Source organism: Malaclemys terrapin, chromosome 10, assembly GCF_027887155.1.
Source record: "Malaclemys terrapin pileata isolate rMalTer1 chromosome 10, rMalTer1.hap1, whole genome shotgun sequence".
NCBI lineage: Eukaryota > Metazoa > Chordata > Testudines > Emydidae > Malaclemys > Malaclemys terrapin.
In genome coordinates, this window is record NC_071514.1 from 58,583 (window position 1) to 80,338 (window position 21,756).

At 43.2% G+C, this 21,756-nt stretch overlaps 1 protein-coding gene across 1 annotated transcript in view; it reads right to left on the reverse strand.

The window, feature by feature from the left end:
- The window catches only part of IQGAP1 (IQ motif containing GTPase activating protein 1), a 176,129-nt gene that overhangs the window by 43,014 nt on the left and 111,359 nt on the right, over nt 1–21,756 (reverse strand). The window contains exons 24-29 of the mRNA XM_054041339.1: nt 17,694–17,849; nt 17,362–17,525; nt 15,743–15,967; nt 4,484–4,624; nt 4,308–4,392; nt 1,086–1,318 (exon numbers count right to left, since the gene is read on the reverse strand). Coding sequence (XP_053897314.1) covers nt 1,086–1,318; nt 4,308–4,392; nt 4,484–4,624; nt 15,743–15,967; nt 17,362–17,525; nt 17,694–17,849 — 1,004 coding nt within the window. The remainder of the gene's footprint in view (nt 1–1,085; nt 1,319–4,307; nt 4,393–4,483; nt 4,625–15,742; nt 15,968–17,361; nt 17,526–17,693; nt 17,850–21,756) is intronic.

Below are 21,756 nucleotides of genomic sequence, written 5' to 3' on the forward strand. Positions count from 1 at the left end.
TTAAGGGGTCCAAGCTGATGACGCATAACGGGGGTGGCCTTCATGGTTACAGAGAACAGAATTTGTATTAGCCCTTTTCCTTTAAAAAATATCCACCTAGGATATTACATACATTAAAAATGTTAATAAGGTTGCAAAGTCAAGCACTCAAAAGTTGGGAAATGCTATGCTACAATTAAGTAGTCTTACTTCATCTTCCTTTTGTGTTGTGATACAATCTTTAATTACACGAACACATGCTATTTTCCACTAAACCACTCCTGTATTCAGGGCACGTTTCTTTTTATCCTCACTGATTATTTACTGTATAGCCCCATGCCTTAATTACGCTGTCCAAACCCTGCAATGAATATAAAATTATTAAATTTCCTCCTGGGCTTAATGGTGCTCATTTCCATAATATCAGAATGCTTCACAAATATTAGTGATTTTATCTTCACAACTCTCCTGCAAGATAGGAGAGTATTATTATCCCATTTTATTGGCAGGAAAATTGAAATAGGACAACAAAGTGACTTCCCTAAGGCCACAAAGTGAATCACTGGTAGAGGTAGGATTACAATTCAGATCCTCCTGACTGCCAACTCTGTGCTCATTACTTCCTCACATGATAAGGCAATGTGGTCTGAAGGGGTCATATGGAAAAATTGTACACGATCAAGACAGTATCATAATAAATACACACAAGGGCAATGTTAATTGTGGCATCTCCTAACTTTAGAGTGCTTGATCTTTCAACCTTAATAACATACTTATAACCTAATTATAAGTATATAGTATATAATCTATAACACAAATAAAAGCTTTGTGCAACGGCAGTTAAGTCTGATTCAGGGCACAATCTTCTGACCCACTCCTTTAAAAGAAACGAAATGGCAAGTTAAGGGAAGACGTTCCAGCATTTCTTGCCACCTGCAGGGTGCCTTGATCCAGACCTTCAAATGCAATCACTGACACTTTCAACAGACTGCACATTTAAGAGACTGAACCAGTTCAAATTCAGCAGGTAGCCCAAATATTACCTTTATTTCTTTGCAATATAGCCCTTCTCCATACTTCCCATCCTATTAGCTGGGATCTCCTACCTGAATTTCTGATAGGACTGAGAGAGATATTCATTAATGATGCTTAGGTGAGCATTGTCTCCCATGAACATCTTATTGGATGCAGCATGCTGTAACATCTTTGCAATGGAACCAAGGTTTCTGCGCTGGTCTGTAGTCAGCTGACCTCCAGCTGAAAGGTCAATGATGTCAAATGCATCTGGAGCAACAATAGCTGGGTTCATGTAGCGATAATAGAGTAAGTTGCCAATGATCTGGGAAAAGTTGAGCAGAGAAGCATGTCAAGAGGCAGTGACACAGGCTATGACTGGGCTCTATATACTCTGCTTTGACAAATTATTATTTGCATCAGACACAGACTCCAGTTCAGGATTGGAGCCTTACTATATTGGGTGCTATACATACATACTCTAGCAGATAGCCCCTGCCCCCAAAGAATTTACAGATTATATAGGAACAAGATGCACTAGGGTGTTAATCGTGATGGAAGCGGGAAGGAGAAGACAATGGTACTAGCAAAAGGAAGGCAAGGTTGTAGATATTCTTAACTAAATGTACAATTTGTAGGCTATAATTTTTTAAAAAAATTATAAATAAGATATATGAATAAGTGCTATTAATGAGTTACTAACAGGCTGCTTACATAGTGATTATTGATGCAGTGTTGTTGTAGCCATGTCCCAGGATATTAGAGAGACAGGATAGGTGAGGTAATATCTTTTATTGGACCAACTTTCTGTTCCAAACCTTGCCTCCCTTACTAACAGAAGTTGGTTCAATAAAAGATATTACTTCACCCACCTTGTCCCTTTACATAGTTATTGGGCAGTTAACATGGGTACGAGAATAGAGGTGATACTTAAAGGATCTGAAGGAAGATAGAGTAGTGATTGTGCAAACTGATTTGGGGAAGGTGTTCCATGCATAAAGGGCAGCATGGAAGAAGGCATGAAGGTGCTTGTAAGAAAAGTGAGCAAAAAAAGTGTCTGCCATCATTGGCAGAACAAAAGAATGGTGAGATGGGACAAGTAGGGGGAGTAAAATTGAGGAGAACCTTGAAGGCAAGGACCAAAGTTTGCATTTAATGTGGTGGAGACAGGAAGTCAGTGGACAGATTTGACGAGTAGTAATACTGGTGAAAAACATATACTAATTTTCATACACCCCCTTCAGAATAATTCCTGAAGAAATCAACTGAAATTTTCCATAGAGATCTCAAGATAACCATGAATTAAGCAAAACTGAGAAACCATTTCAACTCAGATGCCAGAAAAGTGAGAAAAGAAGATACTAGAAGGACTTTTGGTGAATTAGATTTTTACTACACAATACCAGGTTAAATGTAAACAGCTAAAACCCTCAGAAAATGAAGACAACAGTTAATAAATATGTTGTCCATGTACTCATAGGCTTCCTTCTATCTTCATGTGACATTTAGCCAAAGATATTCCAGGGAAAGGGAGTTAAGACCACACTAGCTATCCTCGAGCTGTATTCTCAGTGTGTTCTGTGGCTTTCTGGTGAGCCATGGAACTTTTCTGGTTGTGGTGGAGTGTTGTGATACATCATCATCTCCTGATTTCCAAGTGCTTCGATGTATGGAAGAGCCTAGACGCCTGAACAAACAGCTGAAATCAGGGAGTAACCAGCTTAAAACTTCTACAATAGAACCACTTTCAGGGGTCAGACACACCAGTGGAACTTTTAAAAATAAAGTACTTCCTTGGCATTATTTTTCCATGTAAGCAACTGCTGTAGTTACACCAGGCTGCTGTGTAATCATTAAAGATAGTGAGGGCTGCAAAACTGGGAATGGGAAATGTGTCTGATAGACACCCTCTTTATTAATACATGACCAAACTAAGAAAAAAATGGAGAACTCTGTTATATGGGGCCACTTCTGTTCTTAAACATCTATTAATCATATGTGAGCATTAAGTCTACCACTGTCTGTAGCTCTGACTTTGCCATCTTTACAACTATATTTCTACAGAGAGCAGGTTTAGGAAAGCTTAGGGAAAGTTGCAGCTTTCTCTCTAAATTTACAGTTGGAAAAAAAGGTTAATTCACCTGCACAGAAAGTCTAGAATCGATGCTTCAGTGTGGGAAAGCACAGAACTAGAAGAGAGAAGAAAACAGCATTCAGATTTTTTTTTTTTTTAATAAAGTAGGAGCAGAGCAGTTTAAAGAGACACTATCAGGTGTGCTATGCTCTAAACCAGGGATTGGCAACCTTTGGCACGCGGCTTGTCAGGGAAATCCGCTGACAGGCCGGGACAGTTTGTTTACCTGCAGCATCCACAGGTTTGGCCGATCGCAGCTCCCAGTGGCCGCAGTTCTCCGTTCCAGCCCAATGGGGCCTGCGGGAAGCGGCGCGGGCCAAGGGATGTGCTGGCCGACACTTCCCACAGCCCCCATTGGGCTGGAACGGCAAACCGCGTCCAGTGGGAGCTGCGATCGGCCGAACCTGTGGATGCTGCAGGTAAACAAACCGTCCCAGCCCGCCAGCGGATTTCCCTGATGGGCTGCGTGCCAAAGGTTGCCGATCCCTGCTCTAAACTTCGGGTTTGTTAATTAAAAAGGGGTTCATGAAAATAAAAATATTTTCGTTATTATTATTTTTTAATTTCAGCGAAAGAGTTTTGGAATTTTAAATGTGTCTGTAAGTCAAGCACTGCCACATTTCAATATTGAATGAAAACCAGAAAGTGATACTAATTAGACAGTGACAGCAGAAAGGTGCAAATATACAGTAGAAATGGTGAAAAGTGATGTAGTATATCCTGCTGTTGAAATACTGTGGGGTGCTATTAGTAACACAGGTAAGGATATTGGAATTTTAATGTACATTTTTAACCTGATATTGTCTCTTTAAGAAAGAAAGATCTTGCTGTGATTGCTTCAGCAAAAACAAAGATTCACTTACTGGCAGAAACTGTACAGCAAGTTAAAGAAACTTGAAGGATCAAATGCCCAAAGGAAATTAAAAACAAGGCAGAAGTGACAGGATCCCTCCTTCTAAGCCCTGTACCATACACAATAACATTCACACACAACACAAAAGTCAGTTGGTTTATGTCCTTAATAAGAAAGCACTAAAATGTAAAATATCATGTACATATTCCAGGGAGCAGGATGAAACATAGATCTGTCTCTGCAATAGCCAGGTTGGCTCTGGGTCTGATTTGCAATCATACACACTACTCTTTGCCAAGAGGAGAGCAAAGGTATTGAAGTCCTTACCTTCAGCAACTCATCCTCACCAGCATCAGGAAATTTCTCATGTAGTGAATCTTTCAGAACCTTGGCAATGAAGCGCATGCCATAACTGTGAAAGAAACAAGAGCGCAAGGAAGACTCTGTGAGCATGAAATCAACAATAGTTTTCAGAAAGCAACGGTGCAGCTCATTGTACTCACGGGATTTTATCCACTGAGCTGACGATGGCTGACAGGAACTTGTCTGTCACTGTCCGCATGTTTTTGATGGATGCATCTAGGCGTGTCCTCACCTCTTCATGAGCCAGGGCTTGCTCAGGTGTAACATCATACGGCAACTTACTGTTAGACAAAACCCACAAGGGAATGAGGCCTGAGCATTCCTTTCAACAAGGTGGTTGGCTGTCCGGTTTCCAACTATCAACTTGAACTGAAAACTGCCATTTAGCCTTAATTTGCTTGGCTGGTAAGAAAATATGGTTACTTATCTCAAAGAATACTACAGTTACTGCAGGGTGTGTTGGCCACACAGATTCAACTCTGGGTGCATGTCCCCCAGGAGCAAGATATTGACGTCTTTTTAATAGCAGTGTCTGTTGGGATCATGCCTGCGCCCTTGGAGCCCTTGTGACCACTGTAACTGAGGGTATCAGGGGTGCAGTGATGTTAAGCACCTCTCTGTTTCTTCATCAAGTGTCAAGACCTGGAATTGATGGTTGTATGGGTGTTAAGTGCTGCTGTACGGACCAAATAGAAGACCATCTAATTTAAACTCGTAAGTTTGTCTCATGGACTGCTTCCTGCTCTGAGGCAAGATGTTAAGGAACTGCTGTCAACTCGTGTTATTCCTTGACGTTAGCAAAGCTTTTGATATGGTCTCCCACAGTATTCTTGCCAGCAAGTGAAAGAAGTATGGGCTGGATGAATGGACTATAAGGTGGATAGAAAGCTGGCTAGATCGTCGGGTTCAACGGGTAGTGATCAACAGCTCCATGTCTAGTTGGCAGCCGGTTTCAAGTGGAGTGCCCCAGGGGTCGGTCCTGGGGCCAGTTTTGTTCAATATCTTCATTAATGATCTGGAGGATGGCGTGGACTGCACTCTCAGCAAGTTTGCAGATGACACTAAACTGGGAGGAGTGGTAGATACGCTGGAGGGTAGGGATAGGATACAGAGGGACCTAGACAAATTAGAGGATTGGGCCAAAAGAAACCTGATGAGGTTCAACAAGGACAAGTGCAGAGTCCTGCACTTAGGACGGAAGAATCCCATGCACTGTTACAGACTAGGGACCAAATGGCTAGGCAGCAGTTCTGCAGAAAAGGACCTAGGGGTTACAGTGGACAAGAAGCTGGATATGAATCAACAGTGTGCCCTTGTTGCCAAGAAGGCTAACGGCATTTTGGGCTGTATAAGTAGGGGCACTGCCAGCAGATCGAGGGACGTGATCGTTCCCCTCTATTCGACATTGGTGAGGCCTCATCTGGAGTACTGTGTCCAGTTTTGGGCCCCACACTACAAGAAGGATGTGGAAAAATTGGAAAGAATCCAGCGGAGGGCAACAAAAATGATTAGGGGTCTGGAGCACATGACTTATGAGGAAAGGCTGAGGGAACTGGGATTGTTTAGTCTGCAGAAGAGAAGAATGAGGGGGGATTTGATAGCTGCTTTCAACTACCTGAAAGGGGGTTCCAAAGAGGATGGATCTAGACTGTTCTCAGTGGTACCTGATGACAGAACAAGGAGTAATGGTCTCAAGTTGCAGTTGGGGAGGTTTAGGTTGGATATTAGGAAAAACTTGTTCACTAGGAGGGTGGTGAAGCACTGGAATGGGTTACCTAGGGAGGTGGTGGAATCTCCTTCCTTAGAGGTTTTTAAGGTCAGGCTTGACAAAGCCCTGGCTGGGATGATTTAGTTGGGAACTGGTCCTGCTTTGAGCAGGGGGTTGGACTAGATGACCTCCTGAGGTCCCTTCCAACCCTGATATTCTAGGATTCTAACTCCTCTTGGTGGACATCAGCCAGCCAGCATCCAGGCTGTCAAGTGCAGCAACTCTGGCTGCGAATGCAGGAGCTTGACATTGTTCTATGAGAGCAGGCCAGGCAGAATCAGTAAGGTGATTGGCCCCAAAAGAATCATCATCATCAGGTCTGAGTACCAGAACTGTTTGGCCAAGCTGGAGCTATTAGGATGATAGTCCCCAAGTTCTGTCTGAGCTTTACAGGACCCTGGGGAATCATAGGTTATCAGTGGAAAAGTGTATATGAGGACTAGGGTCCATAGGATGAGGAAAGTATCTGTGAGGGATCCTGGACACCCACCTCCTCTGAGCAGAAACTCTGGCATTCATTGTTGTGGCACACTGCAAACAAGACTATCATCAAGTATTATTATTATTATTATTTATCCCCATTGGCAAAAGACTGTCCAGAGGCCTGAGGACTTGAGGGACTACTTGTGGCTCTCAGAAAAGTCTCTGCTGAGCTGGTCCCCCAGGTTCTTGAAGATGGAGAGCTACCACGGTGACCTGGTGCTGAATACTCTCTGACCAGACTCATGGCTTCTTGACACAGTACAGCTGATTGGACCCCTCCTTGCCAGTTGATGTAATCATGGAATCACAGAAGAGTAGGACTGGAAGGGACCTCAGACAGGTCATCTAGTCCAGTCCCCTGCACTCAAACCAGGACTAAGTAATAACTAGACCACTCCTGATAGGTGTTTGTCTAATCCGTTCTTAAAAACCTCCAATTATGAAGATTCCACAACCCTTCCTAGCCAATATGTTCCAGAGCTTAACTACCCTGACAGTTAGGAAGATTTTCCTAATGTCCAACTAAATCTCCCTTGCTGTAATTTAAGCCCATTGCTTTTTGTCCTGTCCTCAGAGGTTAACAATTTGTCACCCTCCTCCTTGTAACAACCTTTTACATACCTGAAAACTGTTATGTCCCCCGAGTCTTCTCTTCTCCAGACTAAACAAACCCAATTTTTTCAATCTTTCCCTATTGGTCATGTTTTCTAAACTTCTAATCATTTTTGTTGCTCACCGCTGGACTTTCTCCAATTTGTCCACATCTTTCTGAAATGTAACGCCCAGAACTGGACACGATGCTCCAGCTGAGGCCTTATCAGCATGGAGTAGATTGGAAGAATTACTTCTCGTGTCTTGCTTACAACACTTCTGCTAATACATTCCAGAATGATGTTTGCTTTTTTTGCAACAGTGTTACACTGTTGACTCATATTTAACTTGTGGTCCACTCTGACCCCCAGATCCCTTTCCACAACACTCTTTCCTAGGCAGTCATTTCCCATTTTGTATGTGTGCAACTGATTGTTCCTTCCTAAGTGTAGTACTTTGCATTTGTCCTTATTGAATTTCATCCTATTTACTTCAGACCATTTCTCCAGTTTGTCCAGATCATTTTGAATTTTAATCCTATCCTCCAAAGCACAGCCCTGCCCAGCTTGGTATCGTCATCAAACTTTATAAGTGTACTTTTTATGCCATTATCTAAATAATTGAGGAAGATATTGAACAGCACCGGACCTAAGACTGATCCCTGTGGGATCCCACTTGATATGTCCTTCCAATTGACTGTGAACTACTGATAATTACTCTCTGAGAACAGTTTTCCAACCAGTTATGCACCCACCTTATAGTAGCTCCATCTAGGCTGTATTTCCCCAATTTGTTTATGAGAAGGTCATGCAAGACAGTATGGCTATATCTACACTGAGCTCTCCCAGCGACAAAATAAAACTGCCACCAATGAGGGATGGTAGCTTCGTTGCCGGGAGAGCATCTCTCGCCGACAAAGCACAGTCCACACTGGTGCTTTTTGTCATTAAAACTTTTGTCGTTCAGGGGTGTTTTTTTCACACCTCCGAGCGACAAAAGTTTTAACGACAAAAGTGCAGTGTAGACATAGCCTATCAAAAGCCTTACTAAAATCAAGATGGAGTATTGGGAGCATAAGCTTTCGTGGGTAAGAACCTCACTTCTTCAGATGCAAGAAGTGAGGTTCTTACCCACGAAAGCTTATGCTCCCAATACTTCTGTTAGTCTCAAAGGTGCCACAGGACCCTCTGTTGCTTTTTACAGATTCAGACTAACATGGCTACCCCTCTGATACTTAAAATCAAGATATACCACATCTACTGCTTCCCCCCCACCCACAAATCTTGTTACCCTGTTAAAGAAAGCTATTAGGTTGGTTTGACAGGATTTGTTCTTGACAAACCCATGTTGACTGTTGTTAATCACCTTATTATCTTCTGGGTGTGTGCAAACTGAATGCTTGATTATTTGCTCCATTATCTTTCCAGGTACTGAAATTAAGCTGACTGGTCTGTAATTCTCCAGGTTATCCTTATTCCCCTTTTTTATAGATTGGCACTATATTTGCCCTCTTCCAGGACTCTGAAATCTCTCCCATCTTCCATAAGTTTTCAAAGATAATTGCTAATGGCTCAGATATCATAGAATATCATGGTTGGAAGGGACCTCAGGAGGTCATCTAGTCCAACCCCCTGCTGAAAGCAGGACCAGTCCCCAACTAAATCATCCCAGCCAGGGCTTTGTCAAGCCTGACCTTAAAAACCTCTAAGGATGGAGATTCCACTACCTCCTTAGGTAACCCATTCCAGTGCTTCACCACCCTCTTAATGAAAAAGTTTTTCCTAATATCCAACCTAAACCTTCCCCACTGCAACTTGAGACAATTACTCCTTGTTCTGTCATCTGGTACCACCGAGAACAGCCTAGCTCCATCCTCTTTGGAACCCCCTTCAGGTAGTTTTATAGATTCATAGATTATAGGACTGGAAGGGACCTCGAGAGGTCATCGAGTCCAGTCCCCTGCCCGCTGATCTCCTCAGGTCAGTTCCTTGAGTATTCTAGGATGCATTTCATAGATTCATAGATTATAGGACTGGAAGGGACTCATAGAATCATAGAATATCAGAGTTGGAAGGGACCTCAAGAGGTCATCTAGTCCAACCCCCTGCTCAAAGCAGGACCAATTCCCAGCTAAATTATCCCAGCCAGGGCTTTGTCAAGCCGGGCCTTAAAAACCTCCAAGGAAGGAGACTCCACCACCTCCCTAGGTAACGCATTCCAGTGTTTCACCACCCTCCTAGTGAAATAGTTTTTCCTGATATCCAACCTGGACCTCCCCCACTGCAACTTGAGACCATTGCTCCTTGTTCTGTCATCTGCCACCACTGAGAACAGCCGAGCTCCATCCTCTTTGGAACCCCCCTTCAGGTAGTTGAAGGCTGCTATCAAATCCCCCCTCATTCTTCTCTTCTGGAGACTAAACAATCCCAGTTCTCTCAGCCTCTCCTCATAAGTCATGTGCTCCAGACCCCTAATCATTTTTGTTGCCCTCCGCTGGACTCTTTCCAATTTTTCCACATCCTTCTTGTAGTGTGGGGACCAAAACTGGACACAGTATTCCAGATGAGGCCTCACCAATGTCGAATAAAGGGGAACGATCACGTTACTCGATCTGCTGGCAATGCCCCTACTTATACAGCCCAAAATGCCGTTAGCCTTCTTGGCAACAAGAGCACACTGTTGACTCATATCCAGCTTCTCGTCCACTGTGACCCCTAGGTCCTTTTCAGCAGAACTGCTACCTAGCCATTCGGTCCCTAGTCTGTAGCAGTGCATGGGATTCTTCCATCCTAAGTGCAGGACTCTGCACTTGTCCTTGTTGAACCTCATCAGGTTTTTTTCTGCCCAATCCTCTAATTTGTCTAGGTCCCTCTGTATCCGATCCCTACCCTCTAGTGTATCTACCACGCCTCCTAGTTTAGTGTCATCTGCAAACTTGCTGAGAGTGCAGTCCACACCATCCTCCAGATCATTAATAAAGATATTAAACAAAACCGGCCCCAGGACCGACCCTTGGGGCACTCCACTTGAAACCAGCTGCCAACTAGACATGGAGCCATTGATCACTACCCGTTGAGCCCGACGATCTAGCCAGCTTTCTATCCACCTTACAGTCCATTCATCCAGCCCATACTTCTTTAACTTGGTGGCAAGAATACTGTGGGAAACAGTATCAAAAGCTTTGCTAAAGTCAAGAAATAAGACATCCACTGCTTTCCCCTCATCCACAGAGCCAGTTATCTCATCATAGAAGGCAATTAGGTTAGTCAGGCACGACTTCCCCTTCGTGAATCCATGCTGACTGTTCCTGATCACTTTCCTCTCCTCTAAATGTTTCATAATTGATTCCTTGAGGACCTGCTCCATGATTTTTCCAGGGACTGAGGTGAGGCTGACTGGCCTGTAGTTCCCCGGATCCTCCTTCTTCCCTTTTTTAAAGATGGGCACTACATTAGCCTTTTTCCAGTCATCTGGGACCTCCCCCGATCGCCATGAGTTTTCAAAAATAATGGCTAATGGCTCTGCAATCTCACCCGCCAACTCCTTTAGCACCCTCGGATGCAGCGCATCCGGCCCCATGGACTTGTGCACGTCCAGTTTTTCTAAATAGTCCCGAACCACTTCTTTCTCCACAGAGGGTTGGTCACCTTCTCCCCATGCTGTACTGCCCAGTGCAGCAATCTGGGAGCTGACCTTGTGCGTGAAGACAGAGGCAAAAAAATCATTGAGTACATTAGCTTTTTCCACATCCTCGGTCACTAGGTTGCCTCCCTCATTCAGTAAGGGGCCCACACTTTCCTTGATTTTCTTCTTGTTGCTAACATACCTGAAGAAACCCTTCTTGTTACTCTTAACATCTCTTGCTAACTGCAACTCCAAGTGTGATTTGGCCTTCCTGATTTCACTCCTGCACGCCTGAGCAATATTTTTATACTCCTCTCTGGTCATTTGTCCAATCTTCCACTCCTTATAAGCCTCTTTTTTGCGATGAGGTCATTGAGTCATTGAGTCCAGTCCCCTGCCCGCATGGCAGGACCAAATACTGTCTAGACCATCCCTGATAGACATTTATCTAACCTACTCTTAAATATCTCCAGAGACGGAGATTCCACAACCTCCCTAGGCAATTTGTTCCAGTGTTTAACCACCCTGACAGTTAGGAACTTTTTCCTAATGTCCAACCTAGACCTCCCTTGCTGCAGTTTAAACCCATTGTTTCTGGTTCTATCCTTAGAGGCTAAGGTGAACAAGTTCTCTCCCTCCTCCTTATGACACCCTTTTAGATACCTGAAAACTGCTATCATGTCCCCTCTCAGTCTTCTCTTTTCCAAACTAAACAAACCCAGTTCTTTCAGCCTTCCTTCATAGGTCATGTTCTCAAGACCTTTAATCATTCTTGTTGCTCTTCTTTGGACCCTTTCCAATTTCTCCACATCTTTTTTAAAATGCGGCGCCCAGAACTGGACACAATACTCCAGCTGAGGCCTAACCAGAGCAGAGTAGAGCGGAAGAATGACTTCTCGTGTCTTGCTCACAACACACCTGTTAATGCATCCCAGAATCATGTTTGCTTTTTTTGCAACAGCATCACACTGTTGACTCATATTTAGCTTGTGGTCCACTATAACCCCTAGATCCCTTTCTGCCGTACTCCTTCCTAGACAGTCTTTTCCCATTCTGTATGTGTGAAATTGATTTTTCCTTCCTAAGTGGAGCACTTTGCATTTGTCTTTGTTAAACTTCATCCTGTTTACCTCAGCCCATTTCTCCAATTTGTCCAGATCATTTTGAATTATGACCCTGTCCTCCAAAGTAGTTGCAATCCCTCCCAGTTTGGTATCATCCGCAAACTTAATAAGCGTACTTTCTATGCCAATATCTAAGTCGTTGATGAAGATATTGAACAGAGCCGGTCCCAAAACAGACCCCTGCGGAACCCCACTCGTTACGCCTTTCCAGCAGGATTGGGAACCATTAACAACAACTCTCTGAGTACGGTTATCCAGCCAGTTATGCACCCACCTTATAGTAGCCCCATCTAATTTGTATTTGCCTAGTTTATCGATAAGAATATCATGCGAGACCGTATCAAATGCCTTACTAAAGTCTAGGTATACCACATCCACCGCTTCACCCTTATCCACAAGGCTCGTTATGTCATCAGGCTCTGCTGACTTGAAGACATCTAGTAATATCTAAGGGCTTGTCTACACTGGCAATTTACAGCGCTGCAACTTTCTTGCTCAGGGGTATGAAAAAACTGTGGAGGTGCAGCACTTTAACATAGTCAGTGTAGACTAGCCGTAAATAATTTTTAACTTGTTCTTCCCTATTTTAGCTTCAGAATGTAGAATGTTTTCTTGTTACTCTTTATGTCGCTAGCTAATTTAATCTCATTTTGTGCCATGGCCCTTCTAATTTTGTCCCTACATGGTTGTATTCTTTTTTTTATGTTCATCCTTCATAATATGAACTAGTTTCCACCTTTTGGAGAACTCTTTTTTGAGTTTCTGGTCATTGAAGATCTTCAGGTTAAGCCAGGTGGTTTCTTATGCAGTGGGATCGTTTGCTCTTGTGCCCTTAATAATGTCTCTTTGAAAAACTGCCAACTCTCTTGAACTGTTTTTTCCCCTTAGACTTGCTTCCCATGGGATCTTACCTATCAACTCTTAGTTTGCTAATGTCTACCTTCTTGAATCCATTATCATTTTCTGCTGTTTTCCCTCCTATCACTCCTTACAATCATGAACTCTATCATTTCATGATCACTTTTACCGAAGCTGCCTTCCACTTTCAAATTCTCAAACAGTTTCTCCCTATTTGTCAAAATCAAATTTAGAATAGTCTCTCCCCTAGTTGCTTTCTCCACCTTCCAAAATAAAAAATTGTCTTCAATGCATTCTAAGAACTTGTTGAATAATCTGTGCCCTGCTGTATTATTTTGCCAACAGATGACTGGGTAGTTGAAGTCCACCATCAAGGCCTGTGCTTTGGATGATTTTATTAGTTGTTTAAATAAAGCCTCATCCACCTCTTCTACCTGACTAGGTGATCTATAGTAGACCCCACCATGATATCACTCTTGTTTTTTATCCCTTTTATCCTTACCTAGAGAGTTTCACCAAGTGCATTGCCATGGTATTGTCTGGAGACCCTGAAGGAGCAGTAAGAATGCCCTTCATGCCAACTGAATAGCTTGGAGTTGCAGCACGTTGACACACAGGGATATTTGTGAGCCAACCATTTCCTCCAAATCTGAAGTTGGTCCAGCTGTGCTCCCTACCAATGAGTGGAAGCGCTCACGATCAGAACCTCTGAAGAGATGGATTCACAAATTCATATCTTTCAAGGCCAAAAGGGACCACTGTAATTATCTAGTCCCACCTCCTGTAGAACACAGGCCAGGGACTTAGAAGAAGACCCGCTTCCTAACAGGAGCACGAGAGCTACATCTTCCCTGGTCCTTAGTATGGGTCTCCTTACAGGTTCTGTTCTGCTTCGAAGTGGAAGCTGCCAAAGAACAAGGCTTGCGAGTACCCCTTGAGCAGGGGTAACATGATGGCTCACAGAGGCATTGGAGGAGGCCTTGCAGCAAATGGGGTCAGTCAACCAATGCTTGCATTGAAGTCTCCAGCAGACATACCACTGCTGAATCATAGGAGGGGCAGATCTTGCATCTTTGCCTTCAGCCATTTTGGCCACATGGACTAGGTTGTGTGTGTGTGGCGGGGAGGCGCTTTGTACAGGGAGGTGATAGGGTACTGCGGGAGAGAAACTGTATCAATGCTTCGTTTCCACAGTGTACATCTATCTAAACTTTATTTATTCATTTATTTATCACCAACAGGTATGCTAACTAACTAACAACTGTAGTTATGGAATTAGAATAACAATATCTAAGAAATCTTTTGCAGGTTGAAGAGATGTGGATACTGCAGGGTTCCATCTCAAGAGTGGTAAGAAGGAAGTGAGAGGCAGTTGAGGCTGCCCCACCCCTTATATCCTCTGCTACGGTAGTCAAGAGAGTTCCCAGCGCATAGCCGCAGTGGACACTGCTGTTCAAAAGAATTAAATCTCATGTGCATAGGGCACGTGTGCACCCAGAGAGGAATATATGCGGACAATAACTCAAAGAAGGACTGGGCTCCTGCTCTTCCTTTCGGTAGTGGAAGGGCTGGGGATTTCTTGGTAGCGCCCCCTCTTTCCCTTTATTTGGACGTAGTGAGAAAATAATGCAGCATCCTTTTGCAAAGCATGCATGCAGATTGAGCAAGAAGGGTCAATTCCCCTTCAGAGCCCAGACAAGTGAGCAGAGTGCTCATTTCAACAGCCAAACTGCTCAACGCTTGGATACAAACTGGAAAGCTGGGCAGTTTCTGGGGAACAGGTATAATTCACTCTCTGTGGAAAAGCAGGCGTCTGTGTTTCGCACAAGCTGAAGTTTCTGCATAGTCTTCAACTGAAGCTGGGATGATTAAGCTGACAGCCCTTAGATGTTAGGGCCAGAGGGTACACTATAGGATGCTGTCAGCAGAAGGCCCTCAACTCTGAAACTTAACCCCACCCTCAGTCTTAACATAGCTAGTTTTGGCTACCAGAGCATGCTACAAGACCTATCTCTTTGGACAGGGTCAGGATTTCTGAGTGAGCAAACTCAGTTTGTACTGTCAGAGTACTTTAACTGTTGGCAACACTCAGTTTGAATTTTTCAGTATGTGTTTTTAAAAATCATCTCTATTTGAACCTATTCCAAGTTCTGGATGCATGCAATGATATGCACTGAGAGAAATAAAACCAACAGGACTGCCTTAAAGAGTATCCAGCATAAAGGGGTTCCTAATTCTGTTTATGTATCTGGATGCTATTGTAATTAAAAATAAACAATAGTACTAATAAAGAGAATTGCAACCCTTTGCCATTAACTTGCTATAAGATGGTCACTCTTATGGAGACTCCAAACAGTGCTGTGTAAGGCAGAAAAAATTAAGAGGACACTAACAAGTAAAAGCTCTTCCACTCCTGACCTAATATAAGTGGTCTAGAAATTAGCATTAAATGTGGCACCTGAAGCATCAAAGCTGACCCCCTTACTCAGAGAATCCTCAATATGCCAGGATAGGGAGGAGGAAGGATATCTGCTAAATTACTACAGAATTGCACATCACAGCATTTATTGTATGTATCTCACTTCAAATGCACACTATGCAACCAAAACTGACAAGAAGCTGATTCCTGATAACTTTCTTCATAGTCTCTTATAGCTCAGAAAGTACCCCTTAGATGTCTAATTAATCCTTTAAAGCAAGTGATGCCAAGGTCTATTTCCCTTTCCTGTAGGAAAGGTGAAAGACTTTCTTGACACCTTAGATGGGTAGCCTGTTGGTCACATTCCATCATCAACTTTACAACTACCCAACAGGAATTGATTTGATGAGTCAAACATTCTTTAAACCCAGTGGAAATTGGGAAGAGAAACTCAGTGAAGCCAGAGAGGCAAAAAGCAGATAACGTAAGGCAGCTGAGAAGTAAAAAAGCAAAGTAGTAAGAGTTCCCACACCTGGCCTCTCCAGTTTGCGACTCCATCTGGTTAACCCAAGATTTGTAAATGTCCACAGGATCAGTTTTGATGTTGAGTGATTTGTCATCCAGGATTTCCTTCACAACAGGTGCCAGGATCTGCCTCATTGCATTCTGGCCACGGGCACCACGGTTGAAACTTACCACCATCTTAATAACAGTGGGGTTTCCAGTCACAATCTCATGTATCTGATCTACTTTTGATCTGGAAGAGAATTAACATGAATAAAAAACTAACTAGAAATAGTTTTACCAGTTATGCAACACTCACATTTCATGATGCATGCTTCTTAAGGCAGAATGTGTTGGTTTCTTTTGTAAAGCTGGTGGATTTTTACAAAATTTCAATGAAACAAGTTACAACAGAGTGCATTAAGGAGCTTCATGGTTCCTGGCTCAGGTGTGCTAGGAGGCAGCATGGGGCACAAAATTTAGCACCTTCATCTAAGAAATGTAGCACAGTTAGCTGGTGCCCAGAATACCAAGGCTTAGAGCTGTTACAGCACATTTTGCACTTCATTTTTAAATACAACACTTCAAAAACATTTTTGTAGGGAGAGAGAGAGAAAATGGGTGTGTTTTGGAGGGGGGCAGGGAAGATATGTACGGTATTCTTTCACTATGAGAGACAGATCATCATAGAAGACTAGGAGAAAAACTACATTTAGTGATAGCATGACTTGCTGAAAGGATGAAAACAACAAATTAACAGAAAAGTCTCCAGAGAGATAGTTTATATTCTTTTTCAGTGATGAGGCCCCAGCTGTGCACTGGGAGGAATTGGACTATGATGTGACATGACCACAAAGAATGTGCCAAGCCTGTGTCCACAAACTGACAGCCTATAAGAATGTAAACTACTACAGCTTTATTTGAGCTCTTGCATTCTCATTAGCTGTTGAAAATCCAGGACAAGCTGAGTTTGCACTTCAGTTTCTTACAACTTGTCTACATGGCAAGTTACCATGCAGCAAGCCAGAGCGTGAATCTATAGTGCACCAGATTGTCATGCAGTAACATCCTGTGTGATCACTGCTACAGCATAGTAAAAGTCCCGCAATGTGGTTTAGTATACTGCTGCAAAGTGCAGTGTCCTCATAGCAGTGTACTGCACGGCAAGTTGGTGCACTGTAGATTAACACTCCAGCTTGCTGTGCAGTAACCTGTCATATAGACAAGCGTTTAGTTCTCCTGCCTGTCCTTTTCCAAGCTCCTTATTGGCTTACAAAGCTGGAGCTACTCTAGGCACAACAGCAGTTTAAATCACTTGACATTGTGGTTACATGTTTTTCCAAAACAGATTCATTTAGCCAATTTTCCTCCTCAGAAAAGCAGATGCTTTTAATCTAAAATAAAATCATCCTAAAATGCAATGTAAAGAGGCTTGTTTTCTCCTCAATGGCTATTATTGAATAGCTCCTCTCCAAGCTAACAGATATTTCTTTGCGCTTCAGGGAAAACCAAATTATTCTTAGACAGAAACTGGAGACTCAAGCATGAACAGGGATAAACAGTGTAGCAGAAGACATCAGGTGATAAATGCCATCATAACAACGGTCCTTTAAGCCATCTGTATGGAAAGGCCATGGCAGCACATACTTGATTTCTTCCTGTAGTGCTGTCTGGAAAAGCCGAAGTAACAGGTATTCTTCCCTCTGATTGGATGCATAGTTATACAGCGTGAAGATCACAGAATCCATAAACTTGGTGGATTTGTTCTGAGGCATCTGAAAAATCAGCTTGGCCAAGTAGGTGGGGTTAGTCTACAACAACAACAAAAAAAGGTTTAGCATTCACTCCCATAAAGGCCAGGACAACTGGTGGCAATAGTGGGTCCAAAGCACAATGCACAGGTGATGACTGATTCAAGACATAGAAGTCTCCATGGCCAGAGGCTGTCAAAATCTCTAAGGCTTTGGGGAGCTGTTTACCTGAAGCAAGTAGAACAGGTGCTGATATGCTTCCAGCTTCTCCCTCTTCTCTTTGCTTAGAGCCTTCAAACCTCCCCTCTGTTTGTTCAGCATCATCATGTCAGACAGCTGCTCCTTGTTCTTCTTGGTAAGTTTCTTACTATGAGAGACAACATCCTGCAAAGACAGAGAGAGACTCAAATCTAACTTAAATCCCCCAAATCCTCATTCACATTTTTTAAAATCATGTCCCTTTAATCTCTATATTTATTAATACTGCACAGAGAATTATGCACAATTTTATACCTGGGTGTGCAATGGATACTGCACTGGTTTAATTAGTTGATGATTTCCTGCTAGCAATGATCAAAAATAGCATTCCCATGGTGATTTAATTAAATCCATCAGCTGCATTCAATACAACTAGCCATGAGGTGTTCCTCACTCGATTGCAGCTGCAGGCTGGGACAGACCATCATTGTGAGTAGTTGTTTCTTTCTTAGTGGACCCAGAGTGTTGTATTGAGAGACTGCTCACTTCCCTGAGGGCCCACTCTTGTTGGGGTACTGTGGGGCTCAAGGTGCACATGAAACTGCTGGGGCATACTAGAAGCGTAAGAGGAGGAGGAGGCAGCATGAGAAGGTGATCCTCGGAACCAGAGCCCCAGAAGGAGCTGTGATTTGGTTTGGAATGAGGTCTTCAATATGTGGATTACAGACAAAGCCTGTTTTATTGAATCTGCCAGGTACAATTTACCGATTTACCCAGAGTCCTGAATGATGGTTAACTGACAGACTCAATCCAGGTAGGACTGAGGTAAGCGGCGATACTCAGATTCACAACCTCAGGGTCCTGTCTGATATGCAGCTGCTTCTGCACAGCCAGATTTTGTTATTATGAATCAAGTTTATTATGGTAGTGCCTAAGGAACACACAAAAATGGGGCCACCTTGTGCTAAGAGCTGTACAGAGTAGTAGACATTCCCTGCCCCAAAGAGCTTACAATCTAAATAGACCAGACAGACGGGGGGGGGGGGGAGAGGCCGCGGGAGAAGAGGTAAAACACAAGCAAAGCGAACAACAGGATGGGAGCAGTGCTCACATTAGTTCCACAATATTTTTTGTTTTGCTAGGTTTACTTAGGAGTGGATGAACTAATTGAGAAGAAAAAGGTATAGAAGGGAGGGAAGGGGACAGGTAAGGAAAGAAGAGGGTATGGGGGACAGGTATAGAGCGAAGTTGAGATGAAGAGACAATAAGAGAGGGGAAGGGAGAGGGTTGGAGTAAATATGAGGACAGATTAATAAGATTGGGACTTTTCAACTTGGAAAAGAGACGACTAAGGGGGGATATGATAGAGGTCTATAAAATCATGAGTGGTGTGGAGATAGTAAATAAGGAAGTATTATTTACTCCTTCTCATAACACAAGAACTAGGGTTCACCACATTAAATTAATAGGCAGCAGGTTGAAAACAAAAGGAAGTATTTTTTCCACAACGTAGAGTCAACCTGTGGAATTCCTTGCCAGAGGATAGGATAGGAGGCAGGGAATTCTGACCGATGAGCCTTCCACTGTGGAATGTGCTGCCCCATGAGTTAAACATAGCCCTAATATGTTGACCCTTCAGGTTATGTTGTCTCTTCTCCTAGGCTTTCCTTTGTACAAGGGGTGAGATGAGCAGCTGGGTGGTCAGGGATGGTACGCTCACATTGTGAAGGTGTTTATATTGAAGCTGAGCACTGGCAACAATCTGGTCAATTGTCCTTGCAGCTGAAGCAGCCAACTGTTTTTCTCTTCCACTGAAGCCAAAAGGACCAATGAAACCTTGCAAAAGGGCCATTCTGGTATCCTCTTTGTTGGCAGCAAAAGTAAAATTGGTGCCCGGAACGTTCCAATATTGTCTGAAACAACTAAAGCCGTTCTCCTCATCAAGCAGTTGAAAAGCCTGAACATTGATATCTGAGCTTTATCTGAACTGCGCTGGCCAGGAAGTGATGAAATGAAAGCAAGGACTATATGTTTTTAGTCTCAGGCTGCCCTGATGGGTTGCTCCAGAAGGGATGGCCGTTATACTTTCACCCAATGCCCAATGGGCATTGCAGGGCTGATGTGTGATTAATGAATGACTATCAGAGTCTTCTTCTGTACCAGCTACTGGAATCTTACCATTATCACAGTGTATGGTCCCATCAACACCAAGGTCAACAATGCGACTGCAGACAATTTGTCCCAGTAATTACACTCAATCCTTAATGAAACTCTGAGAAGAGATGTTGTCATGATCCTGGGTGATTTTAATGCAGAAGTAGGAAAGGATAATGACACCTGGGCCAGTACTCTCAGGAAATTTGATATTGGGCAGAAGAACAGGAATGGACAGCAAATGCTGGAATTAGCGATTGCCAATGACATGGTGATTGACTCTTCCATCACCCAAAGAGTCATAAGCCGATCTGGTCCTGCCCATATGTTTTCACTAGGACTGTTATTGATTGTGTTTTCATTAACTGTTATCGGTCAACAGTCATAGATGTAAGAGTTTGCAAAGGTATTGAACAGGACACTGACAATCCGCTTCTGCTGATAAAAGTGCACCTCTGATTTAGAAGACTGCCAAGTTAATGGGCCTAAATTAGTCTGATTTAATTAAATACTCATATTACAACCAAGCTATCATACAGCTTTCTCTTCTGAACTGCTTAAGCATTAGAGACTGAAGTCTCATTCTGTCTGTCATCTGATGAGGAATGGCTTTGTTTCAAATAATCAGTGCTGACCGTTGCCAGCTCAATGCTGGGGACTCAACCCTCCAAATTTCACCCATGGATCAGTGAGGAGATGCTCCTAGCAGTTGGAGTTAAGGGGTAAAAAAAAAACCAAGGCTGCAATTTGAGTCTTCAAAGACAAGTTGTTGAGAGCAAAAGCAAAGGCTGAATGGGTTTGAATTTGGAATACCATCAAGTCATTGTATAATAAGATAAGAAACTCTGGTGGTTGTCTTAGACAGTCAGTTTAGAACAGGCTGCCGGCAGGCACCATCTCAGCATGCTTTAGTTAACTTTACAGTGTTTGCAGCAGAAGGTGGCACCATCTTGATTAGTAAGAATTAGGACAGCAACATTGGCCAGAGCCTGTAGTATCAGTTGTATCAATGTATCAGTTGTATCAAGATCATTTCAAGATGCTCCGCAATTGTCTGTCACCTGCAGCCCCTCTTCCATTTGAGAAGGGACAGCAGCCACCTTCCTTCAACAAAAAGAGTCCATAAGCTGCAGTCTGGGAAGACATGATGGGTTCTAACATTACCCCAGAGTTGCTGAAGACATGTGAGAGTATTGCTGTACTGTCGCTGCAAAGGCTCTTCTAGACCATCTGGCATACTACTCTCATCCCCAATGATTGGAAGACGGGGTAATCTGTTCGAAAAGGGCAATAGGGTAGAATGTAGCAACTACTTGGGTATTATTCTGTTACTCCTAGGGAATAACCTTTGCTTCCATATTATTGACAATGGCAAAGGCTGGGGTACTCAGTGTGGCTTTAAGACTGGTCATTCTACTATCAACCAGGTCTTTATCTTGAGACCTTTTTCAGTAGATGGTTGAATTTAATATGCCATGCACAGCACTTGTTATAGACTTCACCAGACCTTTTATTCAAGTGCATTGAACAAGTCTATGGAATCTAATGAGGTGACTCAACGTCCCTGGAAGACAGGGATAGAAAAGCTCTATAATGGAATGGAAAGCTGTGTTAGAGTCAATGGCAGATATATGGCATGGTTTCCTATCTCGATGGGAGTTCATCAAGGCTTTGTTCTGTCACTACTGTTCAATATCGGCATGAACTAGTTGATAGATAAGCTTGAGGAGGCAACTGTTAGTGCAGCGTGCATTGGTCTGGTTATTAATTCAGATAAAACTAAGTCCCTAGCCCTTACCATCAAAGCAACCACCAGCTCAGTATTGACCTGTCCCAAGGAGACACTGACACTGAGTATCAGCTGTTAAATATTTGGGCAGCATCACAGATAGTGCTGGAAAGATTTAGGAGCTTGTATATCAGCAGCTGCTGCCATGTG